Source organism: Haliotis asinina, chromosome 12 (assembly GCF_037392515.1).
Source record: "Haliotis asinina isolate JCU_RB_2024 chromosome 12, JCU_Hal_asi_v2, whole genome shotgun sequence".
Lineage (NCBI taxonomy): Eukaryota > Metazoa > Mollusca > Gastropoda > Lepetellida > Haliotidae > Haliotis > Haliotis asinina.
Window position 1 is genome coordinate 11,461,615 of NC_090291.1, and position 25,311 is coordinate 11,486,925.

Consider the following 25,311-nt stretch of genomic DNA (forward strand, 5'->3'; position numbering starts at 1 on the left):
TAAAATCAACCTGTAATATAGGCTGCTGATACAACACAGTGGAGATCAGTTATAGTTGTAGCTGATTCAGCATATCTGAATATGCCCCTGAGCTTAGATGAATCTCGAGGACCCAGTTGAATTAAAGATAGAACGTCAGTGCAAATATGTACCTAGTCTAGACTATCATCAGAAACAATTTCCGGTTATTGTAAACGAAAATTAGCTGTGAAAATTATAGGAATGATCGCTGACAGTCAGTGATGACACATCACTGTCAAACTACTTTGACCTGGATGCATGTTTTGGAGAGTCACTGACCTCATTATTTACCTGTTGCTTATCGTGCTCAATCTCATAAACATAAGACAGGGCACTGGTTTAATTTCCTATCGGAAATGAGCTGGTTTATTTGCTGGATAGAATAATGAGTACACCAATGTTCTGACTTTCAGAGAGTGGCCTTTCCTGTGGATTGCAGCGAGAATACCAAAGATAAGCAGAGGGAAATGTATCCAAGTCTTGACTAGCTTCTTGAGGATTCCCCGACAGGGTAAGTGCGCAACCTGCTTCATGCATTGATTTAATTTGATTTGCCGCCAGCGCAAGACATGTTTCATATTTGCCTTGACAACGGTCTCATTATCTCGTCATCATTACCTACGTGTAAATACAGTGTTCTGGCGGAGGAACAAATCTTTGAAGCAGAGTGTCGTCCCCTGCTGTGTCAGGAACATGGCATTTTGGGTTAAAATCCCGGTTCAGACTAACCAAAGGTAAGGTATGTCAGGACTAGCACCACACCCAAGTCATGAACTTCAAAGACCTGCAAATATTGTCCATACCATCGTGTAAGTCTGCTCTTTGTTGCATACGAGAGCAAACATATCGGCTTAATATTTTTCATACGATGCCCTGGGGTAAAATATCACTCTGTTATGGTAACGTGACTTCTTGAACAATGCCGTGACGTCAATATTTTTTTGTGACGTTGCGTTGAACATGCGGGGACTCCGGGTAGCCAGCCCATGTTTAAAAGCAGAATTTGGTTTATTTTCCTCAAGTTAACAGCTTCGGTACTAAACAGAAAATAATATTGGTGCCCATAACATACTATGTAACGTGTAAGTCTTCTTTGTAATGTGAAAGCCTAGACAGGAGTACATGTACTCTAGATAGAGTCCATATCGGATGTCAATTTCCCAAATAATTATACTGGAACCTTGTTAACATTAGAATCTTTTCACGAACGATTTTTCAGTATTCCATGCATATGTTATTGATAGCTATGTTTCTCTTTGAACCAAACGGAATTTCTTTCTGCGGACAGTGCGCTAACGTTACTAGGAAGTCGCTTCTTATTATTAAAAAAAAACGTCTGAGGATGTTGTGGTAAACCTCATGTTGATTCCTCATCTTCAGTTCAGGTGCATGTTCATACATCTACACAGGTATGACATATACATTACGAAACGAGGGCCCCTTGGGTTCCACATCTATTATAACGGCTGAATTTCAAAAGATGCTTAACGAGCGGTGTTAGCAACCTTTCCAAAAATATATAATAGCTGCTGAAAAGAGTAATGCAATTAATAATGTATGCGTACTTAGTACTCACTTGAACTAGCATGTTATCGTAATTCAACGCTGACATAAAATGTTATTAGTCTGAGAACGTTCGAGGGTGATTATCGATCATAGACACCACATGATTTGCACGCAGCGGAAAATGTGTTTGCAAACATGGTTCAATACGTGTAGAGTCATGTGATGTTCGCTAGTTGACCACATGCTCATAATAAAGTAAAAACGACTGTTTCAAGATACGCACATTTAGGTCGTAAGTTATCATACTGATGAATGCTCAGGACATATTACTTTTCAGATGAAATGCATCAAGTGGTAAGCATTCTCTGTACGTTTCTGATGCTACAAATTTTAAGAATCTTTAACAGTTCCTACCAAATGTGTCTGCAAACATTGTTCAGTACGTGTAGAATCTAGTTCTGTCATTTTTAAGAAAAGGGGAACACATGCTGATAATAGAGTAAAACCGACGTAATAAGCCGTAAGCCGACCAGTTGATGAATGTATTAGAGATACTACTTTCTTCTAATAAAGGTGTCTTGTAGTCATTCATTGCTTCTCCATAAAATACACGAAACTTTAACATCTAGCATACAGAAGTAAGAGCCATTGTGCTCAGATTTATACGCCTTCTCTGCAGTAGATCTCAGGAAACTGTAAAATGGCTCACTTGATTCCAGTAAACCATGCAGCCACAACTTTTTGTCGTTGACTTCATTATAATGACATATACATTACGAAACTTCATTATAATGAAGTCAACTCGTAAAGATCCAGGTTGAGTTTGGCCGTTTCGTAAGAAGCAATTCATTTAATTGGATCGGGTGGCTGGGCTCGTGGACTTGCCATCGATGCAGGACATCATATTTCAGTTACGGAGTGATCGATGGTTATGATGTCATTCAAACGAGCACATTATCGTAGATATTGAAAGCACAGTTGCACTGTGTGACACCAATCCCCAAAATAGTTTCGTCCGCCCTTGATGTCGATTACACATTGTGTATTAGATATGTATTATCATTAAACGGGAGATCTATTCCTTGGCGAGGAAGAAAGCATTTTATTTCATGTGAAGGCTCAATGGACATGACTGCAGTTTCGTGATAAAAATAACAACAGCATTTTCAAATACCTTTAACATTTAAAGTTTCAGAGAAACATCGTTTCCAGAAGTATCTGGATTATACATAGATTGTAAAACTTAAATGTCATACTTAAACGTACACTGTTCTACCCACTTGTTCATTGTTCCACAACGTTGTAGTGGCATCTTGAGAATCAATACTGGGGCTATCTAGCGTACATAACTAAGTTATGTAGCATCTCTGGTTCACAGACTTCCAAGTCACAAAACACATCTTCCCCTGACATTGCTTTCCATCGGCACGCTGCAGTATAAACTCAGTCACATTATCAGTTGGTTTAACGAACCCTACGTTTAGACTAAATAACCACTTAAGGCAGGCAATTTTCAGACCTTGAGCAATAACGCATCTTGCGTCGTAACATTAGAGGTGTGTGCGTGTTTGCCGGTCATCCAAACTCAACATTAACACATATGCAGTGTTATCCCAATACGGGTTGCAAAAACAAATCCAATGATTGTTGAATTCTCTCTAAGAGATTTTGTTTCTGTCCACAGGCAGTTTGGAGAAAATCCAATCAAGCTAATTCCTGTTTGATAGTACGAGTGAATATTCCCATTACTACTCGCTATCGACTGACGACTTGAGCCTCATTACTGGCGAGCCTCTGCATTAGCTCTTCCGCGACACGAAACAGCTTGGAGGGATCCCTGACGGAGCGAAAACCAATCAAAATGACTGTGGTATGATCGGCTTCTCCGTATCCATGGCAACAGGAAGGGTACTTCCCAGCAAGCATCTCTCGTGATATTCTACTGGCTGTGACAAGATATATTTAAGTTCGAGTACACACCAACCGCTCAGATGGCAGTTTGGCCACAACAAGGTAAAGAACCCCCTCTGAAGCTTAACTTTAGCAAAGAGCTCGCTCTCCATAGGAAACTAAACATGAACGCGTTAGTAGGAGACGGTTCTTATAGTGGGATTGTACCATATGAAAATAAACGTAAGGGAACTTGGAAAAACTTTGTGATACTGTGCTTATCAACCTTTTTAAGTTTCGTGGCAGTGTTTCCCTCACGGAATCTGCAAACAAGTATACACAGTTCATACCGAATGGGAACAATATCTTTATGTGCTTTGTACGGATTCTATATCATCGGGTGCCTCACATCTAACATCTGCATCCAGCATTTCAGGGCGAAATGCCTTCTGTTGGTAGCGTTGATCTTTCACGTGTTATATTCAGTGTCCAACGTCATCCCTTCCATGTATACGCTTATCCCAGCGTCGTGTTTACTGGGCCTGTGTCAGCCACTTTTCTGGAGCATCCAGGAGATCACCCTTCTTGGATACGCTTTAAACTACTCTGCCTTCTCCAATATTAACCTGGATAGCTCGCTTCGTCTTTTCCAGACCCTAATAGTGATAACTGTCCACTCGGCCCAAATCTTAGGGAACCTTCTAAGTTCCGGTCTACTTTCCCTCTCTGATGTCGACTGTGCTGATATTTGGTCAAATGAGTTTTCCAATGGAACAGAACTTCAAGAAGTTGGAGCGTTTGCTAAATCGGAAAGATGGACATACACCTTACCCTTGATCCCTGTACTGACCCGGAAACTGTCCGACCACCCGGGACCAATCAACTACTACCAATTTCTGACAGTCCTCTACCTCTGTCTCGGGGTAGTGGCGATGGGTGGGGTCCTGATATTCTTTGAGAGCCCTGATATACTTCTGAAGAGGAGATCTGGCTCATGGAAAGAAAAGATGATAGAAGTAAAGGATACAGTGTGTGATGCCAAGGCATTCCTTGCAGGATTCGCGGCCATATTCACTGGATACATTCAAGGAGTCATCATCGCGGATATACTGAAGGTAAGAACTGAAAATTGATCTAATGTATATTTCTATATATTTGAAAACAAAACATGTATTAGTTTTTAAAGTAATATTTAATTGTCTTTGTCCCAGTTTCCAAGACTACAAACAATTGATTACTTGAAGAATATTTCATATCCTTATGCAGAAAACACGAATCAATGTGAGAGGTGTATGCTGATATGACTCTGCTTAGGCATTTTATTACACCCCAATAGATACCCGAACATTTTGATTAAACGCACTGAAACCAACTATTTAAAATTTGGAATATGTTTAAAACAGATTCATTTCAGAGCAAAGGAATAAACTATTGTTGTAACTGAAAAACAACATCTATAGTTTTTTTGTTTATTTCTATGTCTGTTAAAAATGAAAATTGTTAACGCATGCGAAAAACCCGTATCAAAATAAGTTCTTCTGAACTTGGGTGACGAAAGTTGAGTAAGACAAACAATGCAGTAGTATTTGCATAGCTTCAAAACAACGAAACACCTGCTACAAACTATCGGCACCAAACCTGCTTTCACCACAAGGTTTTATTTCAAATTGATAACGTTTTTCTCCCGCTGCAGCAAGGTATACGCGTCGTCTCCTATAGAGCGTAGTGATTTTGTAGATTAGAGGAATCCCTGGAGGCTTACAGGGAAATCTCAACTGATCTCCATTCTTTTCATCTTCATTTCTACTGGACTGTTTAGTTCTCTGTTTGAATAAACCTCTGTCGCTTTTTCACACAACTGTCTTGAGACTTTCTTGACCTTCAAAATACAAATAACGGATCGATTTCAGCAAAACATGGAATTTAAAAACATTTTTTTCTTTGTAAGGGCTTGTTAGAGCAATTCAAAGCACAAAATTAACCCCTAAAGAAATGGTAGCACAGCCTGGTATTGGACTGTTCACGATGAAGCAGAGGCAATTCTAAGATGGATACTTGTTCTTTGGGGAAAAGTTTTTTACCTTTGATTTCCTCGGATACTCGGAGAGCGGTGTCAGTGGCAAATGGGCAAACGCAATTCTGAGATTGAAGTATACCTTAGAAACATATTACATTATCAAATCATTTAGCCTAAACGTTGTACTTTGAATTGATCATTTAAAGTTACCGACACTAGGGTTAGCTTCATGTTCATGGTATTGTTATCATCATATTGCAATGTTGCTTTTTAGGTAACCTTTACACTATATCCATATGCCTATGTTTGACGTTCCAAACATTTTACTCATCACACAAGTGGGTAGCATCTGTATATGGCAACAATCTTAAAGGAGCAATACATAATGTGTGCACACAAACATCAAGAAATTCAATTTGGCAACCTCACAAAAAGTCCAAAAGTATCCGCTTTATGATATCTTTATTTGTTATGGATCTATCAGAACCATAGTGAAGTATGGCCATTTCTTCCTTACTCACCAGACCTGGTAAAATGAACACAGGTGGTTCATGACATCAGTGACTCCCAGGACACTACAGTTTAATGTTCCTCGACCAGACGAACAACCCATCTGAATCAGCATCGTCATTGTTGTTTCAATGTTGTTCGTCTTCGGAAGAAATCTATAGGTTCCGAACGTCACTGCTGTAATTCCTTACTACCACATAGACATTCTTCATGTAACGAACTCAGTGTCCTCGCTAATCCTTTAGTGTACTGACTTGTAAATACTAGTATGCGATTGTCTACAGGCCGACGACTATTTGCATGAGCATTGTTTGGCAACAAACCAGCTCCTAGTTTTTATGCAAAGAATGTGAATGGCGGGTGCCACCAGCTGTCATCGCCAATATTCAGTCATCCATTTATATTTTCTCATCCCTATTTTGTCTAGCACGAACTAAAGATTATGATGCGATACAGAGTCCATACTGATTGTTCTCCATCTTTGACGTTATGTATTTAACGTAGGTCTACTTCTTGTATTAAGGCATTGTCCTGATTGACTGGTGCATATGTACTTCAGGTGACTTAATGCCGGTATCAGTTCTTCTAACACTTAAGTTCCATGTTTCCCATTTAACTTATTGATTTCTGGAGATGCTCACACACTAGAACATATACTAATATTACGTGTTCTTCAACTGAAGCTATAATTCCGATATATGTCCTTCAGTTGGCTCATTATTTCCCATATACGTCCCTCACCATGTTCATTTGTTCCACGCGTGTGTCCTTCGCCATGTTTATTAGGTCCCTCGTGTGTGCTTCATCATGTTAATGTGTTCCCAATTGTGTCCTTCATCATGTTCATTAGTTCCCACGTGTTTCCTTCACAATATTCATTAGTTCTCACGTGTGTCCTTCGCCATGTTCATTAGTTTCCACGTGTGTCCTTCATCATGTTCACTTGTCCCACGTGTGCCCTTCATCGTGTTGATTTGTGCCACATGTATCCTTCACCATGTTCTTCATTCCACTCATTTAACAGGAATGTATGTTCTTTATCTGATTCATTAATGTCTACATATGTCCTTAGTGGGGGTTCATTAACATCCAACTGTGTAATTCGTATTGCTCACAATTGTCCATATTTGTTCTTCATGGAGCTCATTAATGTCCATATATGTCCTTCATGGAGCTCAGCAATGTCCACATGTATCCTTCACCCGCTTCAGTTATTCTCGATGTCCTTTATCAGGGCTGCTTTGCTTTTGAACATGAATTTCAGATCAATTCTACAAATCGAAGCGTGAGTTTAAATCCATATTTCGATGGTAATCTGAGAACTGGTATGGTAGCTCTACATTTGTTCAGGGTTCCATCTACGCCAGACCCGTGAAGAAACAGGTTAGAATTGGCCTTCAGCAACTCATCCTTCCGCAAAAGGCGACTGATGTGATTGGGTGATTAGGCGCACTGACTAAATTGACATACGCCATGGTAACCCAGTTGCGTAGAACGATGTTCATGATGTTGATCACTCAATTATACCTCAACTAACCCACACTTTAAGCACATAAACGAACAAATATCCTTTGATGCACTGAGACAAATAGACGCGGGGCAAGTATTGTATCACAACATCTGATCACTCCCAATAAGTCAACTTTCAGTTGGACACACACATGTGTATATCAAGGCTTATGGCAACCGTCACGCAGTGTCTTTTCTCATTGGAATGCCTCCACCACAGTACTCCTTTGATATCAGATAGGTTTGAATACAATCCTATTCAGTTTGTAATCCTATTTCCCAAACGACATATTGACATGTCATGTTTGGCTTCATCTTCCATCGGTGTTAAGGTGATTCTCATTTGTATGCCAAGTCATCAATCATCAGGGTCTGGATGGTGCCATTTTCGTTTTAAAAAGACAAACAACTGGGCTAATCCATTGCATTCGCTTTCCCTCTTTAAGAACCGTCTTTTCTGTATATACGTATAGCACTGTTGTCATCAAAGTTTCATATTAAGATGATGAATGATCATTGACCGTCTCCGTGGTAGAGGAGACCGGATAGGAGAGGCCTGGTGTTTGATACCTGGTCGCTCTCCAACATGAGACGTTCACTGATGGTAATTGTTGATACCCTGCCTGAAGATCGGCATATAGAAATAAGACAGGTCTAGCGAAGTGTATGTAAACGGATCAGGTGGTATCGATGATATACGGCTTGGAATCCCGGTGGGTTAGCACTATAAAACCGGTATTAGGTCGGAATAACTTAAGCAGCCAAACACACGAGTATGCATGCATGCATGCATGCATGCATGCATGTATTCATGTATGTATGTATGTATGTATGTATGTATGTATGTATGTATGTATGTATGCATGCATGCATGCATGTATCTACGCGAATGTGTATACATGCACGTATAACACTTTTTTGATTTACAAATGTTTCTTTGCAGTTTACAACTAAAGGCTTACATGATTTTAGCCATTAATAGATTAATACAGTTACGAATAGTCGTATGACAGAGGACAATCAAACCGCTGAAGAAATCGGGTTTAAACTCATTATATCTGGAAACGTATGCTCAAGTCACTTACGTACTTACTTACTTACTTACTCATAATTTTCAAAATATTATATCACGTGTTTGAACTTTACATTCCGCTAAGGATCACCTGCAGCTGCAGTACTTGCAATGTAGTACTACAGCTGTAGAGTCCAAGCAGTGCAATACAACTTGTACTATTTTCGTTTATAAAGAGTCCGACAACTGACAAACATCGAGTTGTTTACTATCAAAGTCTGTGTTGTCGCGATCATCCCGGATATATCAGCACATCACGAACCGAATATTTCAGGACATGATACATCTGATTTTTCAGTGTCTGGACTTAAAGATGTATTGGACATACGTCACTGTGAAAATCACCGATAAAAACAGAACCCGAAAAAGTAGGCGTGACGAGCGAACGGTTTATCCCGAAGGCTACACCAACCCTTTTAGATGAAAGTTACGTCAGAGTTCTTTGTCGAAAGTTGTATACCGCCTGTGTCGATTTATCACAGCTGACCCATTCAGGTCAGACGTCATTAATGTGCTTACTTTCTAACAAGATTATAGACAAAATCACACAATCCAGCATACACCAAATATGACAAAAGTAAAACAAAGGCAACTTGACAACTGAAAATTGTGCCTCAAAGGTGGCATTTTCGGGAATATGAGTGGGTTGTAAAGGAAACAAGAAATCAAAAGATTGTTATTTTTTGTTTTTTATACCACAGAAGGAACAGGATTCAATACGTTTGACATTCCTTGAAAACCACCTTGCAGTGTATACTGCTTGCCAGGGGAACCAGCATTCAGACAAGTAATCTCTAACATACATATATATGCGTATGTTTACAAACTAAGGGCAGGGAAATATATATTGTGGGTGTGTAAAGCCTATTGTTGATTTCATTTAAAAGGAAATGAGCAAGTTGATTTTGAATGACAAACGTCAGCTCTTAAATCAAATACGTTTACAGCTAGACTGAATCAGGCCTGTTAAACGTATGTGCATTATCAGACGGTTGCCATAAGTGGTGGGTGGGTGAGTTTAGTTTTACGTCGCACTTAACAATATTCCAGCTATATGGCGACGGTCTGTAAATAATCGAGTCTGGACCAGACAATCCAGTGATCAACAACATGAGCATCGATCTGCGCAATGGGGAACCGATGACGTGTCAACCAAGTCAACGAGCCTGACCACCCGATCCCGTTAGTCGCCTCTTACGACAAGCATAGTCACCTTTTATGGCAAGCATGGGTTGCTGAAGGCCTATTCTACCCCGGGACCTTCACGGGTCGTTGCCATAAGTTACGGCATCAAATATTTATGTTCACGTAAGCGCACCACGAAACAATGATGTCATAAAGAGATAGAAGAAACCGCCCACAAAATCTCTGCTACATTTAAATGGCATACTATCTGATAAACAACGAATCAAAACCCAATACATCAGGATTCAAATCCTAGTAGTTTTGCCCTTAATTCTCTATAGGACCTAATGAAAATGACAGCGTGATAGTAAAGAATCTTTTAGGTTTAGAGAGTTCAAAGCGATGCACTTCAAGTGATAACAAATTGTGTGCCAAAGTAATAAGATAGTCCATGCAAGCATATAATCGCAGCTCCAATTCTCTTGATCACAGCTTGCATGTATTGGTAATAGTGTTGGTGCTGGCAGTCACAGGATGAAACAGCTATTCAGATGTGTTATTAGATTCTGTAGGCTGAAGCTAATACAACTTGCAAGACAGCATTGTGTTAGAGCACCAAACGAAGGGATCATTGCATAATCGAGACATACTTTCGTCAGTTAAGAATCATTTTATAGTTACTGGAAAGATTATTTGTTCACAGTGTCGAAAACTGTACTTTTCGTACGAACGGGCAATGCGAATACTGTATTATTCCTTTCCGGTTTATAACACAATCACTTACTAGAAATATCGATCTGACCCCGATTTCTCGAAACAAACTTAAGTCTGAGTTTTGACTTACCTTCAAGTTTTTGCTCAAATTTGAGAAAATGCAGGAACATGCATTTTCCAAAATGAAAGGAAATTGGTATTCAGCTCAAACATAGTAAACAATCTGAATTTGGTGGACATATTTCTTTAGTTGTTTGGACTTTTTTAGTCTATAAAATGCAGTTGAGATAAAAAATCAGCTGTTTCAAATTGTCAAACTCAGCCTAAGATTGGAGTTAAAACTTAAGTTTGTTTCGAGAAATCGGGCCCTGCAGCCGTCCCAAACACCACTCATTCTCTAGGAAGATACTAGTTACAAATCATGGTACACATTTAAACGGTAGATTATATTCATACATGGATATCTGTGTTGTGCAAATAGAAAAAGCATATCTTCTTCGTCCTTGGATATTAAGATTGTTGTTGCTGTTTAACGCCGCAATATTTCGACTATATAGCGGCCGTCTGTAAATAGTCGAATCAGGACCAGGAAGCTCAGTGACTAGCAGCATGGGCATTAATCCATACAGCTGGAATACAATGACCCAAAGACATTAGGTTCTTCTTAGTTACCTGAGAAAAGTGTGCGTAAAAACTTTGCTCCCTTTTGATAGTTTCGGTCATGTTCTGGTTCAAGTTGCTTACGTGCGTTCTCGTCGTTTTTAACCTAGACTACGAATCCCCACTAGGATACCGGTTAAATATCAATGTAAGCGGCAAATAATTGTCCATAGGCATAAAATAAATTTGCTTGGACGATTCACTGCACGTTTAAATTTCCTGAGCAAGTTCAATTCAGTCAAAACGTGAACTTACTTAAACTTTGCATACCTGCTATTCCCCTTTCACTATACCAAACGAAAGGGAAAACTTCATTCCTTGATAGAGGGGGCTTTGTGACTTTAAATGCAGTGACATAGCTGTCATTTTAGGTTAGGGCCCCACTTGTACATAGCAATATCAGCGAATTGTCTTTGTGGAGTTTGTGGAGTCTTATCGCTAATGTCGTTTTGTGAAACCAGTCTCCGATAAATACACAAATGACACATATTGCTGCTGAAACAAGATGTGAAATGCTGGACGTCAACCTTGATAACATCCATGTAATATATGGAGATAATTCGTTCCGACAAGAGCCGTTCCAACATGCACAGATTGTGTTTCTGTTCTTCAGGATTAGTTTCCTTATTACATGAATATGAACTTCTGCTAGGATTGGCATAGCTATGGTAATTTCTCTGATTCCGTCACGAATAGAATACTGCTGCAAGCGATTTGTATCCTACGTTTCCACTGTATGGATTAATTCATTGTATATATAACATCAATTAAACAATGAAATAGCAACCCCTATCATTCTGCAATATTGCTGATTTACGTTAAATATAGACAACTAAAACATACATACACATGCACGCACACACACACACACACACACACACACACACACACACACACACACACACATATATATATAGTCTGGTTCATAATTATTGAGAATTTTTCTTCTTTCTTTGAGCTATCCTAACACCTCAACTGATTCACTGATACTTAAAACTAAGTAATGGTATAAGGGAGGTAACTCATCTTGGCCTACTGAGTATAGTACAATTAGAGTTACCTCCCCTGAATTTGTAGCAGACGTCATTTTCCTCAGCACTGTCAACAATGTCTGCTGAAGATAAAAGAAGGTTGATTTTTGAGTTGTGTAATCAAGGAATTGATGATGTAAATACATTGGCTGAGAGAACAGGAACTCCTCTTTCTACTGTGTATAGGATTAAGAAGAATTTTAAAGAGGGAAAGGATTTTGGGCACCAGAAAGGAGCAGGGAGACCCAGAAAATTGGACTTCTCAGATCGCGTCCGGCTGGGAATTTTAGCGTCTAAAAAGCAAAGGGCAAACATCTCCAACATCAGGTATGAAATGATAGAAAGGGGATCAACAGTTGTATCAAAATCTACAGTTAGAAGAAATTTGATTGATCTTGGATGGGAGAAAAAGACTGGAATTCCTTCTCCTCTCATGAAACAAGAACATAAAGACAGGCGTGTTGAGTGGTGTTTGGCACATGAAAACTATGACTGGGAAAATGTGATTTTTACTGATGAAAGCTCAATATGGGTATATCCCAATAATGTGAAAATATGGACAAAGTCTGCGTCAGCACCGTTGTATCGACGACCTAAATACAGCCCAAAGTTTCATGTATGGGGAGGGATATCCTTATTAGGAACGACCCCGCTGTGTGTGTTTGAGGGAAATCTGACAAGTCAACGCTACACTAACATATTAGATAATTTTCTCCTTCCAAGTGCACGTGTTTTATGGAAATGACTGGATTTTGCAGCAAGATAATGATCCTAAACACACCACAAAACATGCCAAGCAGTGGTTTCAGGAGAAAAATGTGACTGCATTACCATTTCCTGCCTATAGTCCTGACTTAAATCCCATTGAGAACATTTGGGGGATGATGAAGGAATGTGTGAATCAAAAGGGGTTGACAAAAATTGAAGACATGAAGAGAGAAGTGGTCCGATACTGGGACAGCATAACTCACGAGACACTAACCTCTCTGATAGGAAGTATGCCTACCCGTCTTAGACTGTGCCGTGAAGCTCAAGGAGACTTGATAAAATATTAAATTGTTACCTACACAACATGAAAAGGTCAGTTCACTTTCACAATACATTCAATATTATCTGATTTGTTCTCGTTTAATAATATGAAATGCTTTAGCTATTCTCAATAATTTTGAACCATACTGTATATATATATATATATATATATATATATATATATATATATATATATATATATATATATATATATATATATGTATATATGTATATATGTATATGCATATATATGTATGTGTGTGTGTGTGTGTGTACACATGTCTGTGTGTTATGCATTGATTTACTTAAGTTTTAACCAACATAACAAAAAGCGTCATACAATAAAAGACACATCTTTCTCTACTTAGATGAAACCGTGTCTGCTGAGACATGGAATAAATGCCTTTAGATGACGACTCCAAATAGCTATCTGATGGTCACAACTGCTGAGTGCGATGTTTCATGGAACGCTGCTCGACAGACAAGGCAACGTCTTAGAAGTGCTTATTTTCTCGAATGTCTGGATATCGACCGACAAATACAGCGGTTGGGAGTGTTTAGCATCGATACTTTTACGTTTGCTTATGTTTGCTTGATGCTGAAAACTTGCCTCACTCATTATAAAACATAATGACGATATGTGAAAGCATCGATTAAGTTTAAATTTGAAATGTTTGTCCTTGGTCATTGGCCTAGATGCCTTGGGTAGTCTAGTTGTTAAAATGTTCGCTTGCAAGTTTTATGTCCAAATTTGAGTCTTTACATACACTAGGTACCAAAAGGTACGTTACCCTCCTACCTATATGAAGTACTTACAAACTGTCAAAGATATGTTAGAAGGTATTAGTTTACAAGAAAGCGTAACAGCACAGCTTTTGGTGACTCTTGGTTCCATATTGTTTTTCTGTAAACTGCAGCAGAAAGTTCATCCTCAATTGAATAGATTTGAATAAGGTACTGGATCGTTAGGAGTTTGTTTTCAACGCAGCAGGAATTTGATAGGTAAGTCTGGAACCAACTGGCAAACACTGGTTCGACCACAGACAATTTTTCAGTCCAGTAGACCCACACACGTGTCCGAGTTTTATTACCATTGTGTCCGTCATAGACTCCGAGGAGTAGTTGCTTTCTTGCAAGTGTGTATAACGGCGTTTGTAGAAGTGATAGGATGAAGACAGGCGTGAACAAATGTCACCACCGTTGGAGCAAAAGGACCATTATCGATCTTCCCTGTGTCGACTGATACGTAGCTATCGAACCCCGAGACTTTCAGCCAATCTACCCAGCACAATACTTGTCCCCGACCATAATTGCTGATGCGACAACAGACAAATTGCATTTGTACATCACTTAATAGGCAATGCAAGATGAAGAAGTAGATTCAATTTCGATCAGTGGTATGTGTACGTGAAAAGAGCACCAATCTAATCATATGATCAGAGCGTCCCCCAAATGTTCGTTAGCAGGCGAGCATTGTATCGGGCTGATGCCATTGATTATGCTGTTCGCAGACAAGTGTTCAAATGGGAGTTATAGAGCTTCATCCCTGTCGCCATCTATCCAATAAGGTCGACATGAAAGCATATATTTGACTTCATAACAACTACAAACTACCAACTGCATGCATGTTTAACAAGCCCTTATTGGTTCTCGCATAACACTGCATTGCGCTGGGTCGTTTCAAGCGAATCAACACATCTGGCAATGTAGTGTTTAGTTTGTATTGAATTCTCAGCAACCTTGTTTGAATAAGTGTGTGTTGCCTTAATAGCTAATTAGTGCAAAACGTATGAATGGCTGCTCTAGGGCAGGTTTGTGGATTTGAGACCTACTTGAAAGTTAAAAGTCGATGACTAATTACAATATTTCATAGTTATGTGTAGAAAGCTGTCGAGAAAAATGAGTCGAATTTTTTTTCTTTTGGGGATTGTTTGTCCGCAGTTTTGTAAAACCAAGAGACGTAACAATTGACATTTTGGTCGGAGTTAAATATTTTAAAAGGGACAACGCACACTTTCTGTAGCAGAACATTTTCTTTTACACATTATTGAGCATTAATGTAGTCTAATAATATAACATTCCGATTTTCCACTTCTGTTTCCATAAAATTCGTCTCAGAATGTCAAAAGATGAGTCTTCCACGGGATAACTACCAAATCTGGTATCGATGTTCGGGTAAAATTTATTTCCGTTGAACATAACACTCATTCTGTATCCTAAATTCCGAAGATATTTACTGCTTCTTACTTCGTTTCGCATAACGAGATTATTAATACCGACTGTTTTCCCTTTAAAGCTGAATGTGATGAAACATATCCTAAAGCGTGGGATTGTACAGGCGCATATCTGAAAGCAGCGGTGTTTACTGAAAGACTTCCTATTTCTAATAATGCAATATCTTGGCAACAAAAGAACCTACGTTGTCGACATAACGTTATAGCTGGCGTGACGGGTGTGTTCAACCTTTATGGCTGAACAACACGTGTTAGACAGATCTCCTATATGACGCATTCTATGTCACATTGTGTGGTTTCTTCGATGACGTTTAACCCGTGACCTCTATTTCCATATACAGGAAATTAAAAGCATTGTTAGTTCCTTTGTGCCGTTATGAAGTGTCATAAAGGATAATGGGATGAGAAATGACAGTACAAACTGAAGAAAGGAGGCACTAGGGCGGACATGTTATTATACTTGAGCTTTGGAATCTTTACAAATGATACCAGACACAGACAATAGACATCTGAGAAACTGCGTGTCGGTTTCGGCGACGATAATCCTGCAACAACATGTCTGAGAACCTAATTGGAGTGTCCTATCATGTCCAGTCTGCTAGACTTACAGTTCCGAACGCATCCGTGACAGTAATTGATCTGGTGCAATTCACTACTTTGACTTTTCTTGTGTTTCTCTTGGACAAAAATTGTTTTTTCGCTTGTCATCCCTTTTGCACGTTACTCGCACGTTTTCGGGAACACCTGGTGTCATCGCTTTTTGATTGTGACTTATAAACAATGACACAATGGGCTTGGTGCACTGGATCTTCCCATTCTTTAGTTTAATTGAGTTTTTTTCCTATGTTATACGGTGTATCGTTGCTTTTATCAGTTGATAGTGATGTAAGTTGGTAGTGAAGTATGTCAAACCAGAAACAGACTACACTCCATTTTTAAAAGAAGATATTCTATAGACAAGGGTATTGAAGCAATAAATTTACACCAACAAGTTCAACTAATTGCCCAACAGCATTTCAAACATTTTCCTGAACACACACACACACACACACACACACACACACACACACACACACACACACACACACACACACACACACACACACACACACACACACACACACACACACACACTCACACACACACACACTCTCTCTCTCTCTCTCTCGCACACACACACACGCACACACTCGCACACACACACACACGCACACACACATACACACGATATGCAAAATGTTAATTAGGGTTGGTTCGTTTGTTGTTTTGCGCCGCACACCAATATTCCAGATATGACAGCGGTCTGTATATAATCCAGTCTACAAAGACAATGCAGTGATCAACAGCATGAGCATCGATCCCCGTACCTGGAATACGATGACATCTGTCAAGCATGTCAGCGATCCTGACCACTCGATCCCGCTACAACAAGCATAGGTAAATGAAGACCAGTTCTAGCCTTGATCTTCACGAATCTGTTTAATTATTGCAACCTATTGTTAAATGTTGCCTTGGCAGCTCACGACGTATATTCCATTTATCATATAATCACAATTTTTCTGTTGTTGACAATAACAACCTTTACCAGTTATTTTAACAAATAATCACAAATAACGTCTTTCTTACTGGGATCAGATCGTTAATAACAAACTGGGTTACGCCAGTGCATGATAATGTCATGTGTAGAAGGTATAGAAAACATCGGGAATATAATTGATATAAACCTAGTTTATCATAGCCAAATGTCATCCAAAATCTTGCTGCCCTACATACTTTTTTGTTGTTTCCACAGACAAGGTCTTGAATAGTGATTCATAAGCACGCGCTCCTGTTCTAATCGGAATCGTACAATCGACTATTCTTTCAGCAGAGATATGAATATGGAACGGTTCTGTCACTTTTATCGCACCATCGTGAAAAAGGGTTTAAGGTTGGGTTTAAAATGTAAAAACGTCATGGGCATGGTATGGGCATCACGTGTCTATGGATAAAACCATCAAATGCTTCGTTGATGTTTTTGAACAGAATCCTAAACATCTTTAACGTTACTGGGTTCTGCTTTCAGAATAGATCTGATGTTATTATGCAAAGGGATTTTCCTTTCAAATAAATATCCCATGCATTTGTTACAGAGGAATTTCACCTAGGGGTCTACGTCAGATGAAATTGATATCATGTCATAAAACTGTTAAAAACGTCATTTTGAATAAACTACATTCAACAGAAACCACAAAAGTGGCTCTACACACAAATCTGTGCAAGGTTACTGGGAGTGAAAGAGTGAGTTTTGTTTTACGTCGTTTTAGCAATATTACGGCAACATGACGATGAGGACACCAGAAATGGGGTTCACACATTGTACCCATTTGGAGAATCGAACCCAGGAGTTTGACGTGACGAGCGAATGCTGTAACCACTCGGCTAGCTGCGCACACGCAGAGTATCATTGTTGGGATTTTGGAGAACAACCTGGGTATTATCCTGAAAATATCACGTTCGTTGTTAAACATCACACTCAGGAATAACGGCATCTGCAGGTGCAGGGATACTATTTATGATGTAAATAAAATGGCTATGTATTGTGTCCGATAAAACATAATTTAGAAAGTAACCTCCAATAGTGTTACATGAAACAAGGTCATACAGTGTTATTGTGTAAAGCAATATAGTCATTTCGTAGCTACATAACAGCTACATGTCACCTCTAGAGAGTAACCCATAACCACTTGAGTAAGCATGGATTATGGCTTGTAAATCTTACGAGGCGCTACTGCCTGTACAAAGCTGGGTCCCGGCTCCCTTGAGATATGCGAGACTGGGCCCAGTTTACTTCCGGCACAAGATATCCGGTGTATATTCAAGAACCAGTTCTGGTTCCAAATTGCGCGACCGCAAGATATGATTCTCCTAGACCGGACCAAGTGTATGTTGTTTGAATACTGAGGTCGCCCCTGTTATCTAGATCTTGGTTATAGAATGCCAGTAAAGGTGTTGGGCCACACAAGATTATACAAAGGTATTTGAACTGATAGTTTATTGTTTGCCACCGTTTCAATATAAATTTGCATATTACTTATAAGCTAATATTACAATATGGTAATAATAGGATTTGCAGATATGTCTTAGGCTTACCTACGTGTGTTGGTGTGGGCTTTTAATGGCTCGTCGTCCAGTTCCGTACAAATATTGCATCTGATGTAATGTTGCAATACCTTGACATAAGAGTACTGATAGACATGACAGAGTGACTTCGCATCAAAGACTCTCACCTATTGGTGATGATAGTTTTGTCTCAAGTATAAATCAGTAATAGCTAAAAAGCTCCCTTTGGTCGTAAAGGGCAAACCAACTATGACAATGACGTGAAAGGGTATTGGAAACTCGTGATGACACCGGGTATTCACGAAACGGGTGTCCTGATTTGCACTTAACACCCCGCACTCACAATGACTGCATAAAAAACGTCAGGATTTGTTTGTAGTCTGAAGCCATAAAGTAGTAACCCTACTATAAGACTACCACCTGTAAACAAACCAGACATGTTAGTACAATAAGAGGCTGATTCTCATTGATCATATTCTCGTTACATTATGAGATATGAACTATGGCACCTTTCTCAAATTGGAATAGTGTTAATTTTATTCTTTATGTGATAACAGGCACGGGCGTCCAAGTTGCCTTGATGGCTACAAACACACGACCTGGTTCAATTGCATCATAAGTGTGTGTGAAAGGTCAAGGAAAGCCAGTATATACACCCGCCTGTACGTACGGTGGCCATATTGCTTAACAGTTGCGGTACTCATCATCGGTAAACGTAAATGGCAATTAATACATTGCTGGTTGAACAGTCATGAGTTCATGATTAAGAGGTCACGCTTTGTGTTAGCCTGAGCAAAATCTGTTATAGTTCATTTATTATATATAAATTAATAAATGCTTACTATGTCAAAATGAGATCAGCTGCATTTGACATACATGCGGGTGATATTTTTTAACTGGCTCACAACTGTTTCAGCAAACCGAACGTTTTACCATCCAAACATTTTTTAAAATAAAAAGCGGCAATGATCGGTGTTCGTCTTAGCACGTCCTGACCGAATTTGTTTCCCAGTTTGTAACCATTTCCTGTCCTGTTCAGAAAGCGTATTTGTTGTTCAAGCCACGCGCAACAAATGAACAGCTCTGTCAAGGCGGTCTCTAAATAATCGCGTTTGGACCACACAATGCAGTCACTATCATCATGAACATCGATCTGCGTAATTGGTTTAGATGACATGTCAACCAACTCAACAAGCCTCACCATCCGATCCCTGAGGTAGCTTCAGTCAGCAAGTATGGGTTTCTGAAGATCAATTCAAAACCGGATCTTCAGGGTTCTGAAAGAACGTTATACCATACATGAACACTTTAAGTGACACTTAAGCCTGACAAGTAACATATGATCGACCGATTAGACACTAACCATGTACTACATACAAACCGTGCCTAGCACGCAGGCACTTAGGCAGAATGCGCGTAGCGATGTTCTGAGATTAGCTATATATGGCATTATGATCTCAATACTGGTGTGCATATCTTCATATTGCAGTTTATTTGAATTGACTTGACAGGATTTAGATCACTAAAGATTGAACACGGTATCATGGAAATTAACTCGCCGATCTCGTAGATATGGCAGTGTCTAGACTACGAATCTCTCCATTAGTCATAGACGATGTACCTGGTTCAGTACATTCATCAGGCAGCACATTTCTAAATTCTAAATAATTTACTTACTTGGTTGCTCATGCAAACAGATTTCACAAAGTAGGCGGGAGAAAATGGTAACTCGAGGACTGGAGAAACGGTTTAGGTTAAGCTTTGTGTGGTGTTTTTTTTTTTGATAGCTCGGGGTTCAGTTCCATGCAAAGGATGATGATTACTCGCTTGTAATTATCCATCATGTTGAAACGTTATCACAACTAAACAGATGTCTTTAGCTATGAAACACGGAGTAGAATTACCTCTGTTCTGTCTCAAACTGGATTTTCTTGTTAAAGGGGATAAAGGGTCTGAGTATCAGTAAGTAAAATTATTATTGAAAATCGGCATATTCCCTTTCGATATGATCCCTCTGTAATACTATCTCACTGAAAGATGACATCAGCGAGTGTCTGTGAGAAATAGAAGCGACAAAACCCTTTCCACATACAAGAGAAATCTCTGCTAAAACAGGGTCGATTGCACAATTGTGACGATATCATGAGCACATATTATTCAGCAGCATTACAGCTGTGCAATGTTGTTTGTAAGCCAGTGTAAATACACTATAAATTTATAATGAAATTATTGATATACATATCATTCAACAATAACGGTATCCATCACAATGCATGCAAAGACACGTCAAATGTTCACTTGAATTTAAACCACGGGGACACAGGATACAAGTTAAAAAATATCGGACTTCATCTTAGTAACTGATGCGTTACGTTTAGAAATATCCAAGGCACGTTTACTAAACGACCGTTAGAAAGCTGATGGCTTGAACGTATTCATCCTCGATCAAACTTGTGACGTTCTCTGAAATCTTCAAACAAGGAGCATGCTCGGTTGTACTTCAAAAGTTTGTAATGTGAACGAACACCAAACTTTGGCGTACTGAAGGGCATGTTGCCTGGATAGTTTTTGTCGTTCTGGTTTTTACGGGTATATATGTAGCCGATGGTGCGTCTTCATTGGTGTCTTTAATCTGACGTGAGTAAATCAGCCAATGGGAATTGGCTGATTCACCATTACTGAACAACGTCTGATCGTCAATATAACTTAAGTTTCTGTTAACGTCTTGTCCAAAGTTTCCTTGCTTTGATTTCTTATCTCAGTTTTATATCGGAACCTTCTGATATGAGTCACATGTCTTTGGTACATGACACAATATTACTAGCATTTCATTGTTTGTAATATTGGGCCATACAATCGAGTGATTATTTTCATGAGCATCAGTCTACGTAATTGGGACTGGCATCAACTGAGTTGGAGTCAGGATGCCTGAGCTCTCAGTTTTATTGGTTGACTCTTACGACAAACATGGCCTGTTGTAGATCAATTTTAATGCAGATCTGAAGATCGACACTCGCCATTGTCTTACACGTCCTCTACAAGGTTCAAGCATGCTTGATATTAAACAGGACAATGATATCATGAAAAAACCACACTGCAATTCATCAGTCAGACAGAAAACGGTCGATAAACGTTTCAAACTCTTAGGCTTGCCGAGCTGTTTTAAACATCTATTGACAAGTGGTGATAGATGTGATGTCCAAAGAAGCAAGTATGAGATTCTATTTATCATACAAACCCATTCTTCAAAACTTCTTTGTGAAAGTTTATAAACATTAACAACCAGCTTCGGGGGCTAAGAGATAAGTGATTTCGGGTGACGTCTGTCTGTAGTTTCATATGTCGCAGTTTCATTTAAGTAATGTCAGACGAGGTCAGGTCTAGTTGATAGTTGTTATCAGTGTTATAATAATTTCTTAATTAATTAAGAATTTTTCTGATTATGATGAAAATGACTGGGTTTCAATTTACTTTGCTAAGATACTAAGTGTATTTAAGAGTAGTTGTTTTGTGAAGAGATTACGACAGGGGATGTTTGTGAAGAGATACTCATTTGAACCAACATCTCTTTGTGAGAGCAGTTTGAGCTGTTAGTGCTGTGCTGTAGGTCATGATATCTAAAACTTACAAATATGCCTCCCATGAATCTAAATATTATAATAAGATAAGTATAAATACGTGACACGTCTTGTCACACCTTTTATCCTTCGATGGCGAAAGTTGCGAAAGCGTGACGTCATGAATACCGTATTGATCGTCAAAAGAAATTGAGTTTTTAGAATGTGCATGTTATCACAGTCAATAAAGGAAGCCCCAGTGCAGTAATTACACATTGTTTGATCGGCATTCTAGAAGTTAGTGAGTCAATGAAGAAGCATAAATCAGCACCGAAACGTCGCTCTGTGAACAAGACTTTAACAATTATTCATTTGGCATGGTTGTTGACATATAGTTTCACCATTTTTTTCAATATCAAATCGTTTTCGCCGCTTCATTGCTGTATGTCAGATGTTACCTATGTCGGTTAATAGCTGTTTTCTAACCAAGGTTTTCTATTTTTAGAGTCTCATCATCTTGAACAAAGTAGATCAAAACCATTTTGATCTCTTCATGTGAGATCAAATTACTTCACGAATCCGTTAAAAATATACAGCAGTGTAATGTTTCAAATACAAAGACGACAAATCCTTTTCAACAGCCATAAGATAACTCTGCTAAGAGTACTTTGATTGTATAATCCCGACTGTATCGTGTCTATGAATCGCTAGCTAAGCAGCGCTGGCACCAGATGTTCGCGAAAAGGCGAGCGTGTCCTTGCCAAACAGCTCCAGACACTTACTGTCTGCCCATAACGCTACACAAAGTTATAAAACACTACAGCAAAAATGCTGTATTTTCATTGTTTATTTAGTGCTTTATGAGCTAACATATTGCGACAGTGTATTCCAATATTCGACCACCTCTTTCTTCATACCCTCAATATTTGTAATTCCTTTTTGATTTATTCTGTCCTTTTTTGGCCTCCACACATTCATAGCTGGGTTAAAAAATGACCCGTAACTTTAATATTTTCGTCCGACAACCACTGTTTTGTCTACCTCGCAGTGTATTTGCTGGCCGTTGGAAGGATGTGGTCGCTTAACATGTCAACATATCGTTTTTTCGTCAATTTTTCATTGAAAATACACCACGGCGTCACTCCAAGTGATTATATACCACCCCTTATATGATGTTACGTGCTATATTTTGGGCGTTGGTAGACAGGTGTCATGGTATATTTTGTCCAAATTGTCACACAGTTCTAGAGAGGCTAGACAGAACTTTTATCAGAATCAAAGGAATGCATTGTCCCAGTAGTGATTTTCGTGAGCCCTACACCACTTTAAAAGTCTTTCCTTGTCTGCATCATTCATCTATAGTGGGGAATATCCTGGCCTTTTCACCCAGATAAGTCTTTTGGATTCTTGTCTAAGGTTTTCATAACATACATATAGACTTCTTCTATTAATCATCTCATGTTTCATATTCTCAACGCTTTTTAATTTCCCCCCACGTACAATCTGACCAGGTCGCCAGTGATCTATAGTACTGGACTTTCTTTGTCTTCCTGTCATGTGCTCAATGATCCTCAATCTCAACTCCTGACTGAATAGTATTCAAAGTTCTATATACTTTAGACAGAGGAATGCACTGTCTACCAGCTAGCTCTTTTGCATTAGTCACAGCCGTTTCAATAGCATCAAGAACCAACTTACGTTTCTCTTCTACTGTCAAATCTGCCATGCCAACAAAGGAAGTCGTCTACTTTACCAGGGGATATAACTCTTGATGTAGCAAAGTTAATTCTTAAGCCTACAAAAGTTGCCTCCCATAGTAATTTACCTTACCTTACCACGTAACGCCTGTTTTAATTATATTATCAGTATTAGGAAACGAAGACTCTCTCAATAATTTCTGTGAAATCTTACCACAGTATGTCATGAAAGACAGCAGATTAGCATTAAGAACAGGAATATTTAAATAATAAGTGGCACATAATTGCTTAATGAGGATGATTGGATGAGGTGAGGAGGGAACTAAATGGAACAAACAGCAAGATGATGAAGCAATGAACAGGAGTGATGAAGTAGTAAAACCAAACTGCTAGGGTGCAGTGATAGGGTCTATAACTGATTGTTTCTTCGTAGACCGATTTTATGTAATAAACAAGAAGCAGTCATCCATGAACTGACTATATCACCGATCCAACAAGCTGTACGGTCCCAGACAATTATGTATCCTTTCCCAATACCCCCAACTCCACTCATAGACCTCAAACATGTTAATTGGTTCGTTTCTATTTTTGGCACCTAAAGACAAGAACGACCAATATCCGTATGTCAACACCTGGAAGCTGCTGATATAATGCTCCCTGCCATTCCCGTTGTATCAGAGACAATGGTTATACATTCTAGCTGTATCCAGATACCATCTCATTCAATACACTATTAGCGAGACTGATCCATTAGCACTGGTAATATAGACCCGTATGTACAATGTTGCATATGAAAATAGAATTCGACGTTATCAATCATGGAACAAATATCCCAGTATGTACAGAGAAGCCCATTTACTGTGTATGATTAGATTGTCAGTATTTCATGGCCGTGTTTATCCAATGACGCTCATGTCCATGAATAACAATGTATAGGGGTTTATACCGGTTGTTTGATCATCAGTCAAGGTTGTGTTCTCTGACATTCATTGACATGAAGTAATGATACACTGTTGGACTCTACATTAGAGTTCTTATATCAGGACGTCACGTGAAGAAGTGAGGGGGTTCGGTTTTACGCCGTTTTCAGCGACATTCCAGAAACATCACGGCGGGGACACCAGACATTGGTTTCGCACATAGTAACCATGTGGGGAATCGAACCGGGGTCTTTGGTATGCTGAGCGAACGCTTCAGCTACTGGGCTACCCTGCCGCCCCTAAAAACAAGTTACGTGAAGTTGTTACGTATGTCACAGGTGCTGTAGGGCATCTTACGGTTCAGTATTTACTAAAGCCGGCGCTGACCGTTCAGCTCCAAATATACAATAATGAGTAGATGAATCGCTTTCCACACCGTGGCAATGTTGATCGTGAATGGCATGAAAAGCACAAAAACCGATGAGGCGAAACGTTTTGCTTTTGCTATGAAAGCTTGGATCGACAATATAAACACGGGACGTTATTTCTGTTTGTTTTTCAATACACTCCCTAATGCAACTAATCTTTAATACCTAGATTACATTGCTAAAGAAGGGATTTCATAGATCTTATATATTGCGTTTTACAACGTTCATTTCCGCCTTTCAAAAGCTCTCTCCGTTTAAGAAAAACATGTTTTCCTCAAGCAAACTAGAA

The 25,311-nt window shown here is 39.1% G+C and overlaps 1 protein-coding gene across 1 annotated transcript in view; it reads left to right on the plus strand.

Moving 5' to 3' along the window:
* The first annotated feature begins 3,351 nt into the window (after window positions 1-3,351).
* Window positions 3,352-25,311, plus strand: part of LOC137258014 (protein unc-93 homolog A-like) — a 117,343-nt gene continuing 95,383 nt past the window's right edge. The window contains exon 1 of the mRNA XM_067795548.1: window positions 3,352-4,532. Coding sequence (XP_067651649.1) covers window positions 3,519-4,532 — 1,014 coding nt within the window. The 5' untranslated portion in view covers window positions 3,352-3,518. The remainder of the gene's footprint in view (window positions 4,533-25,311) is intronic.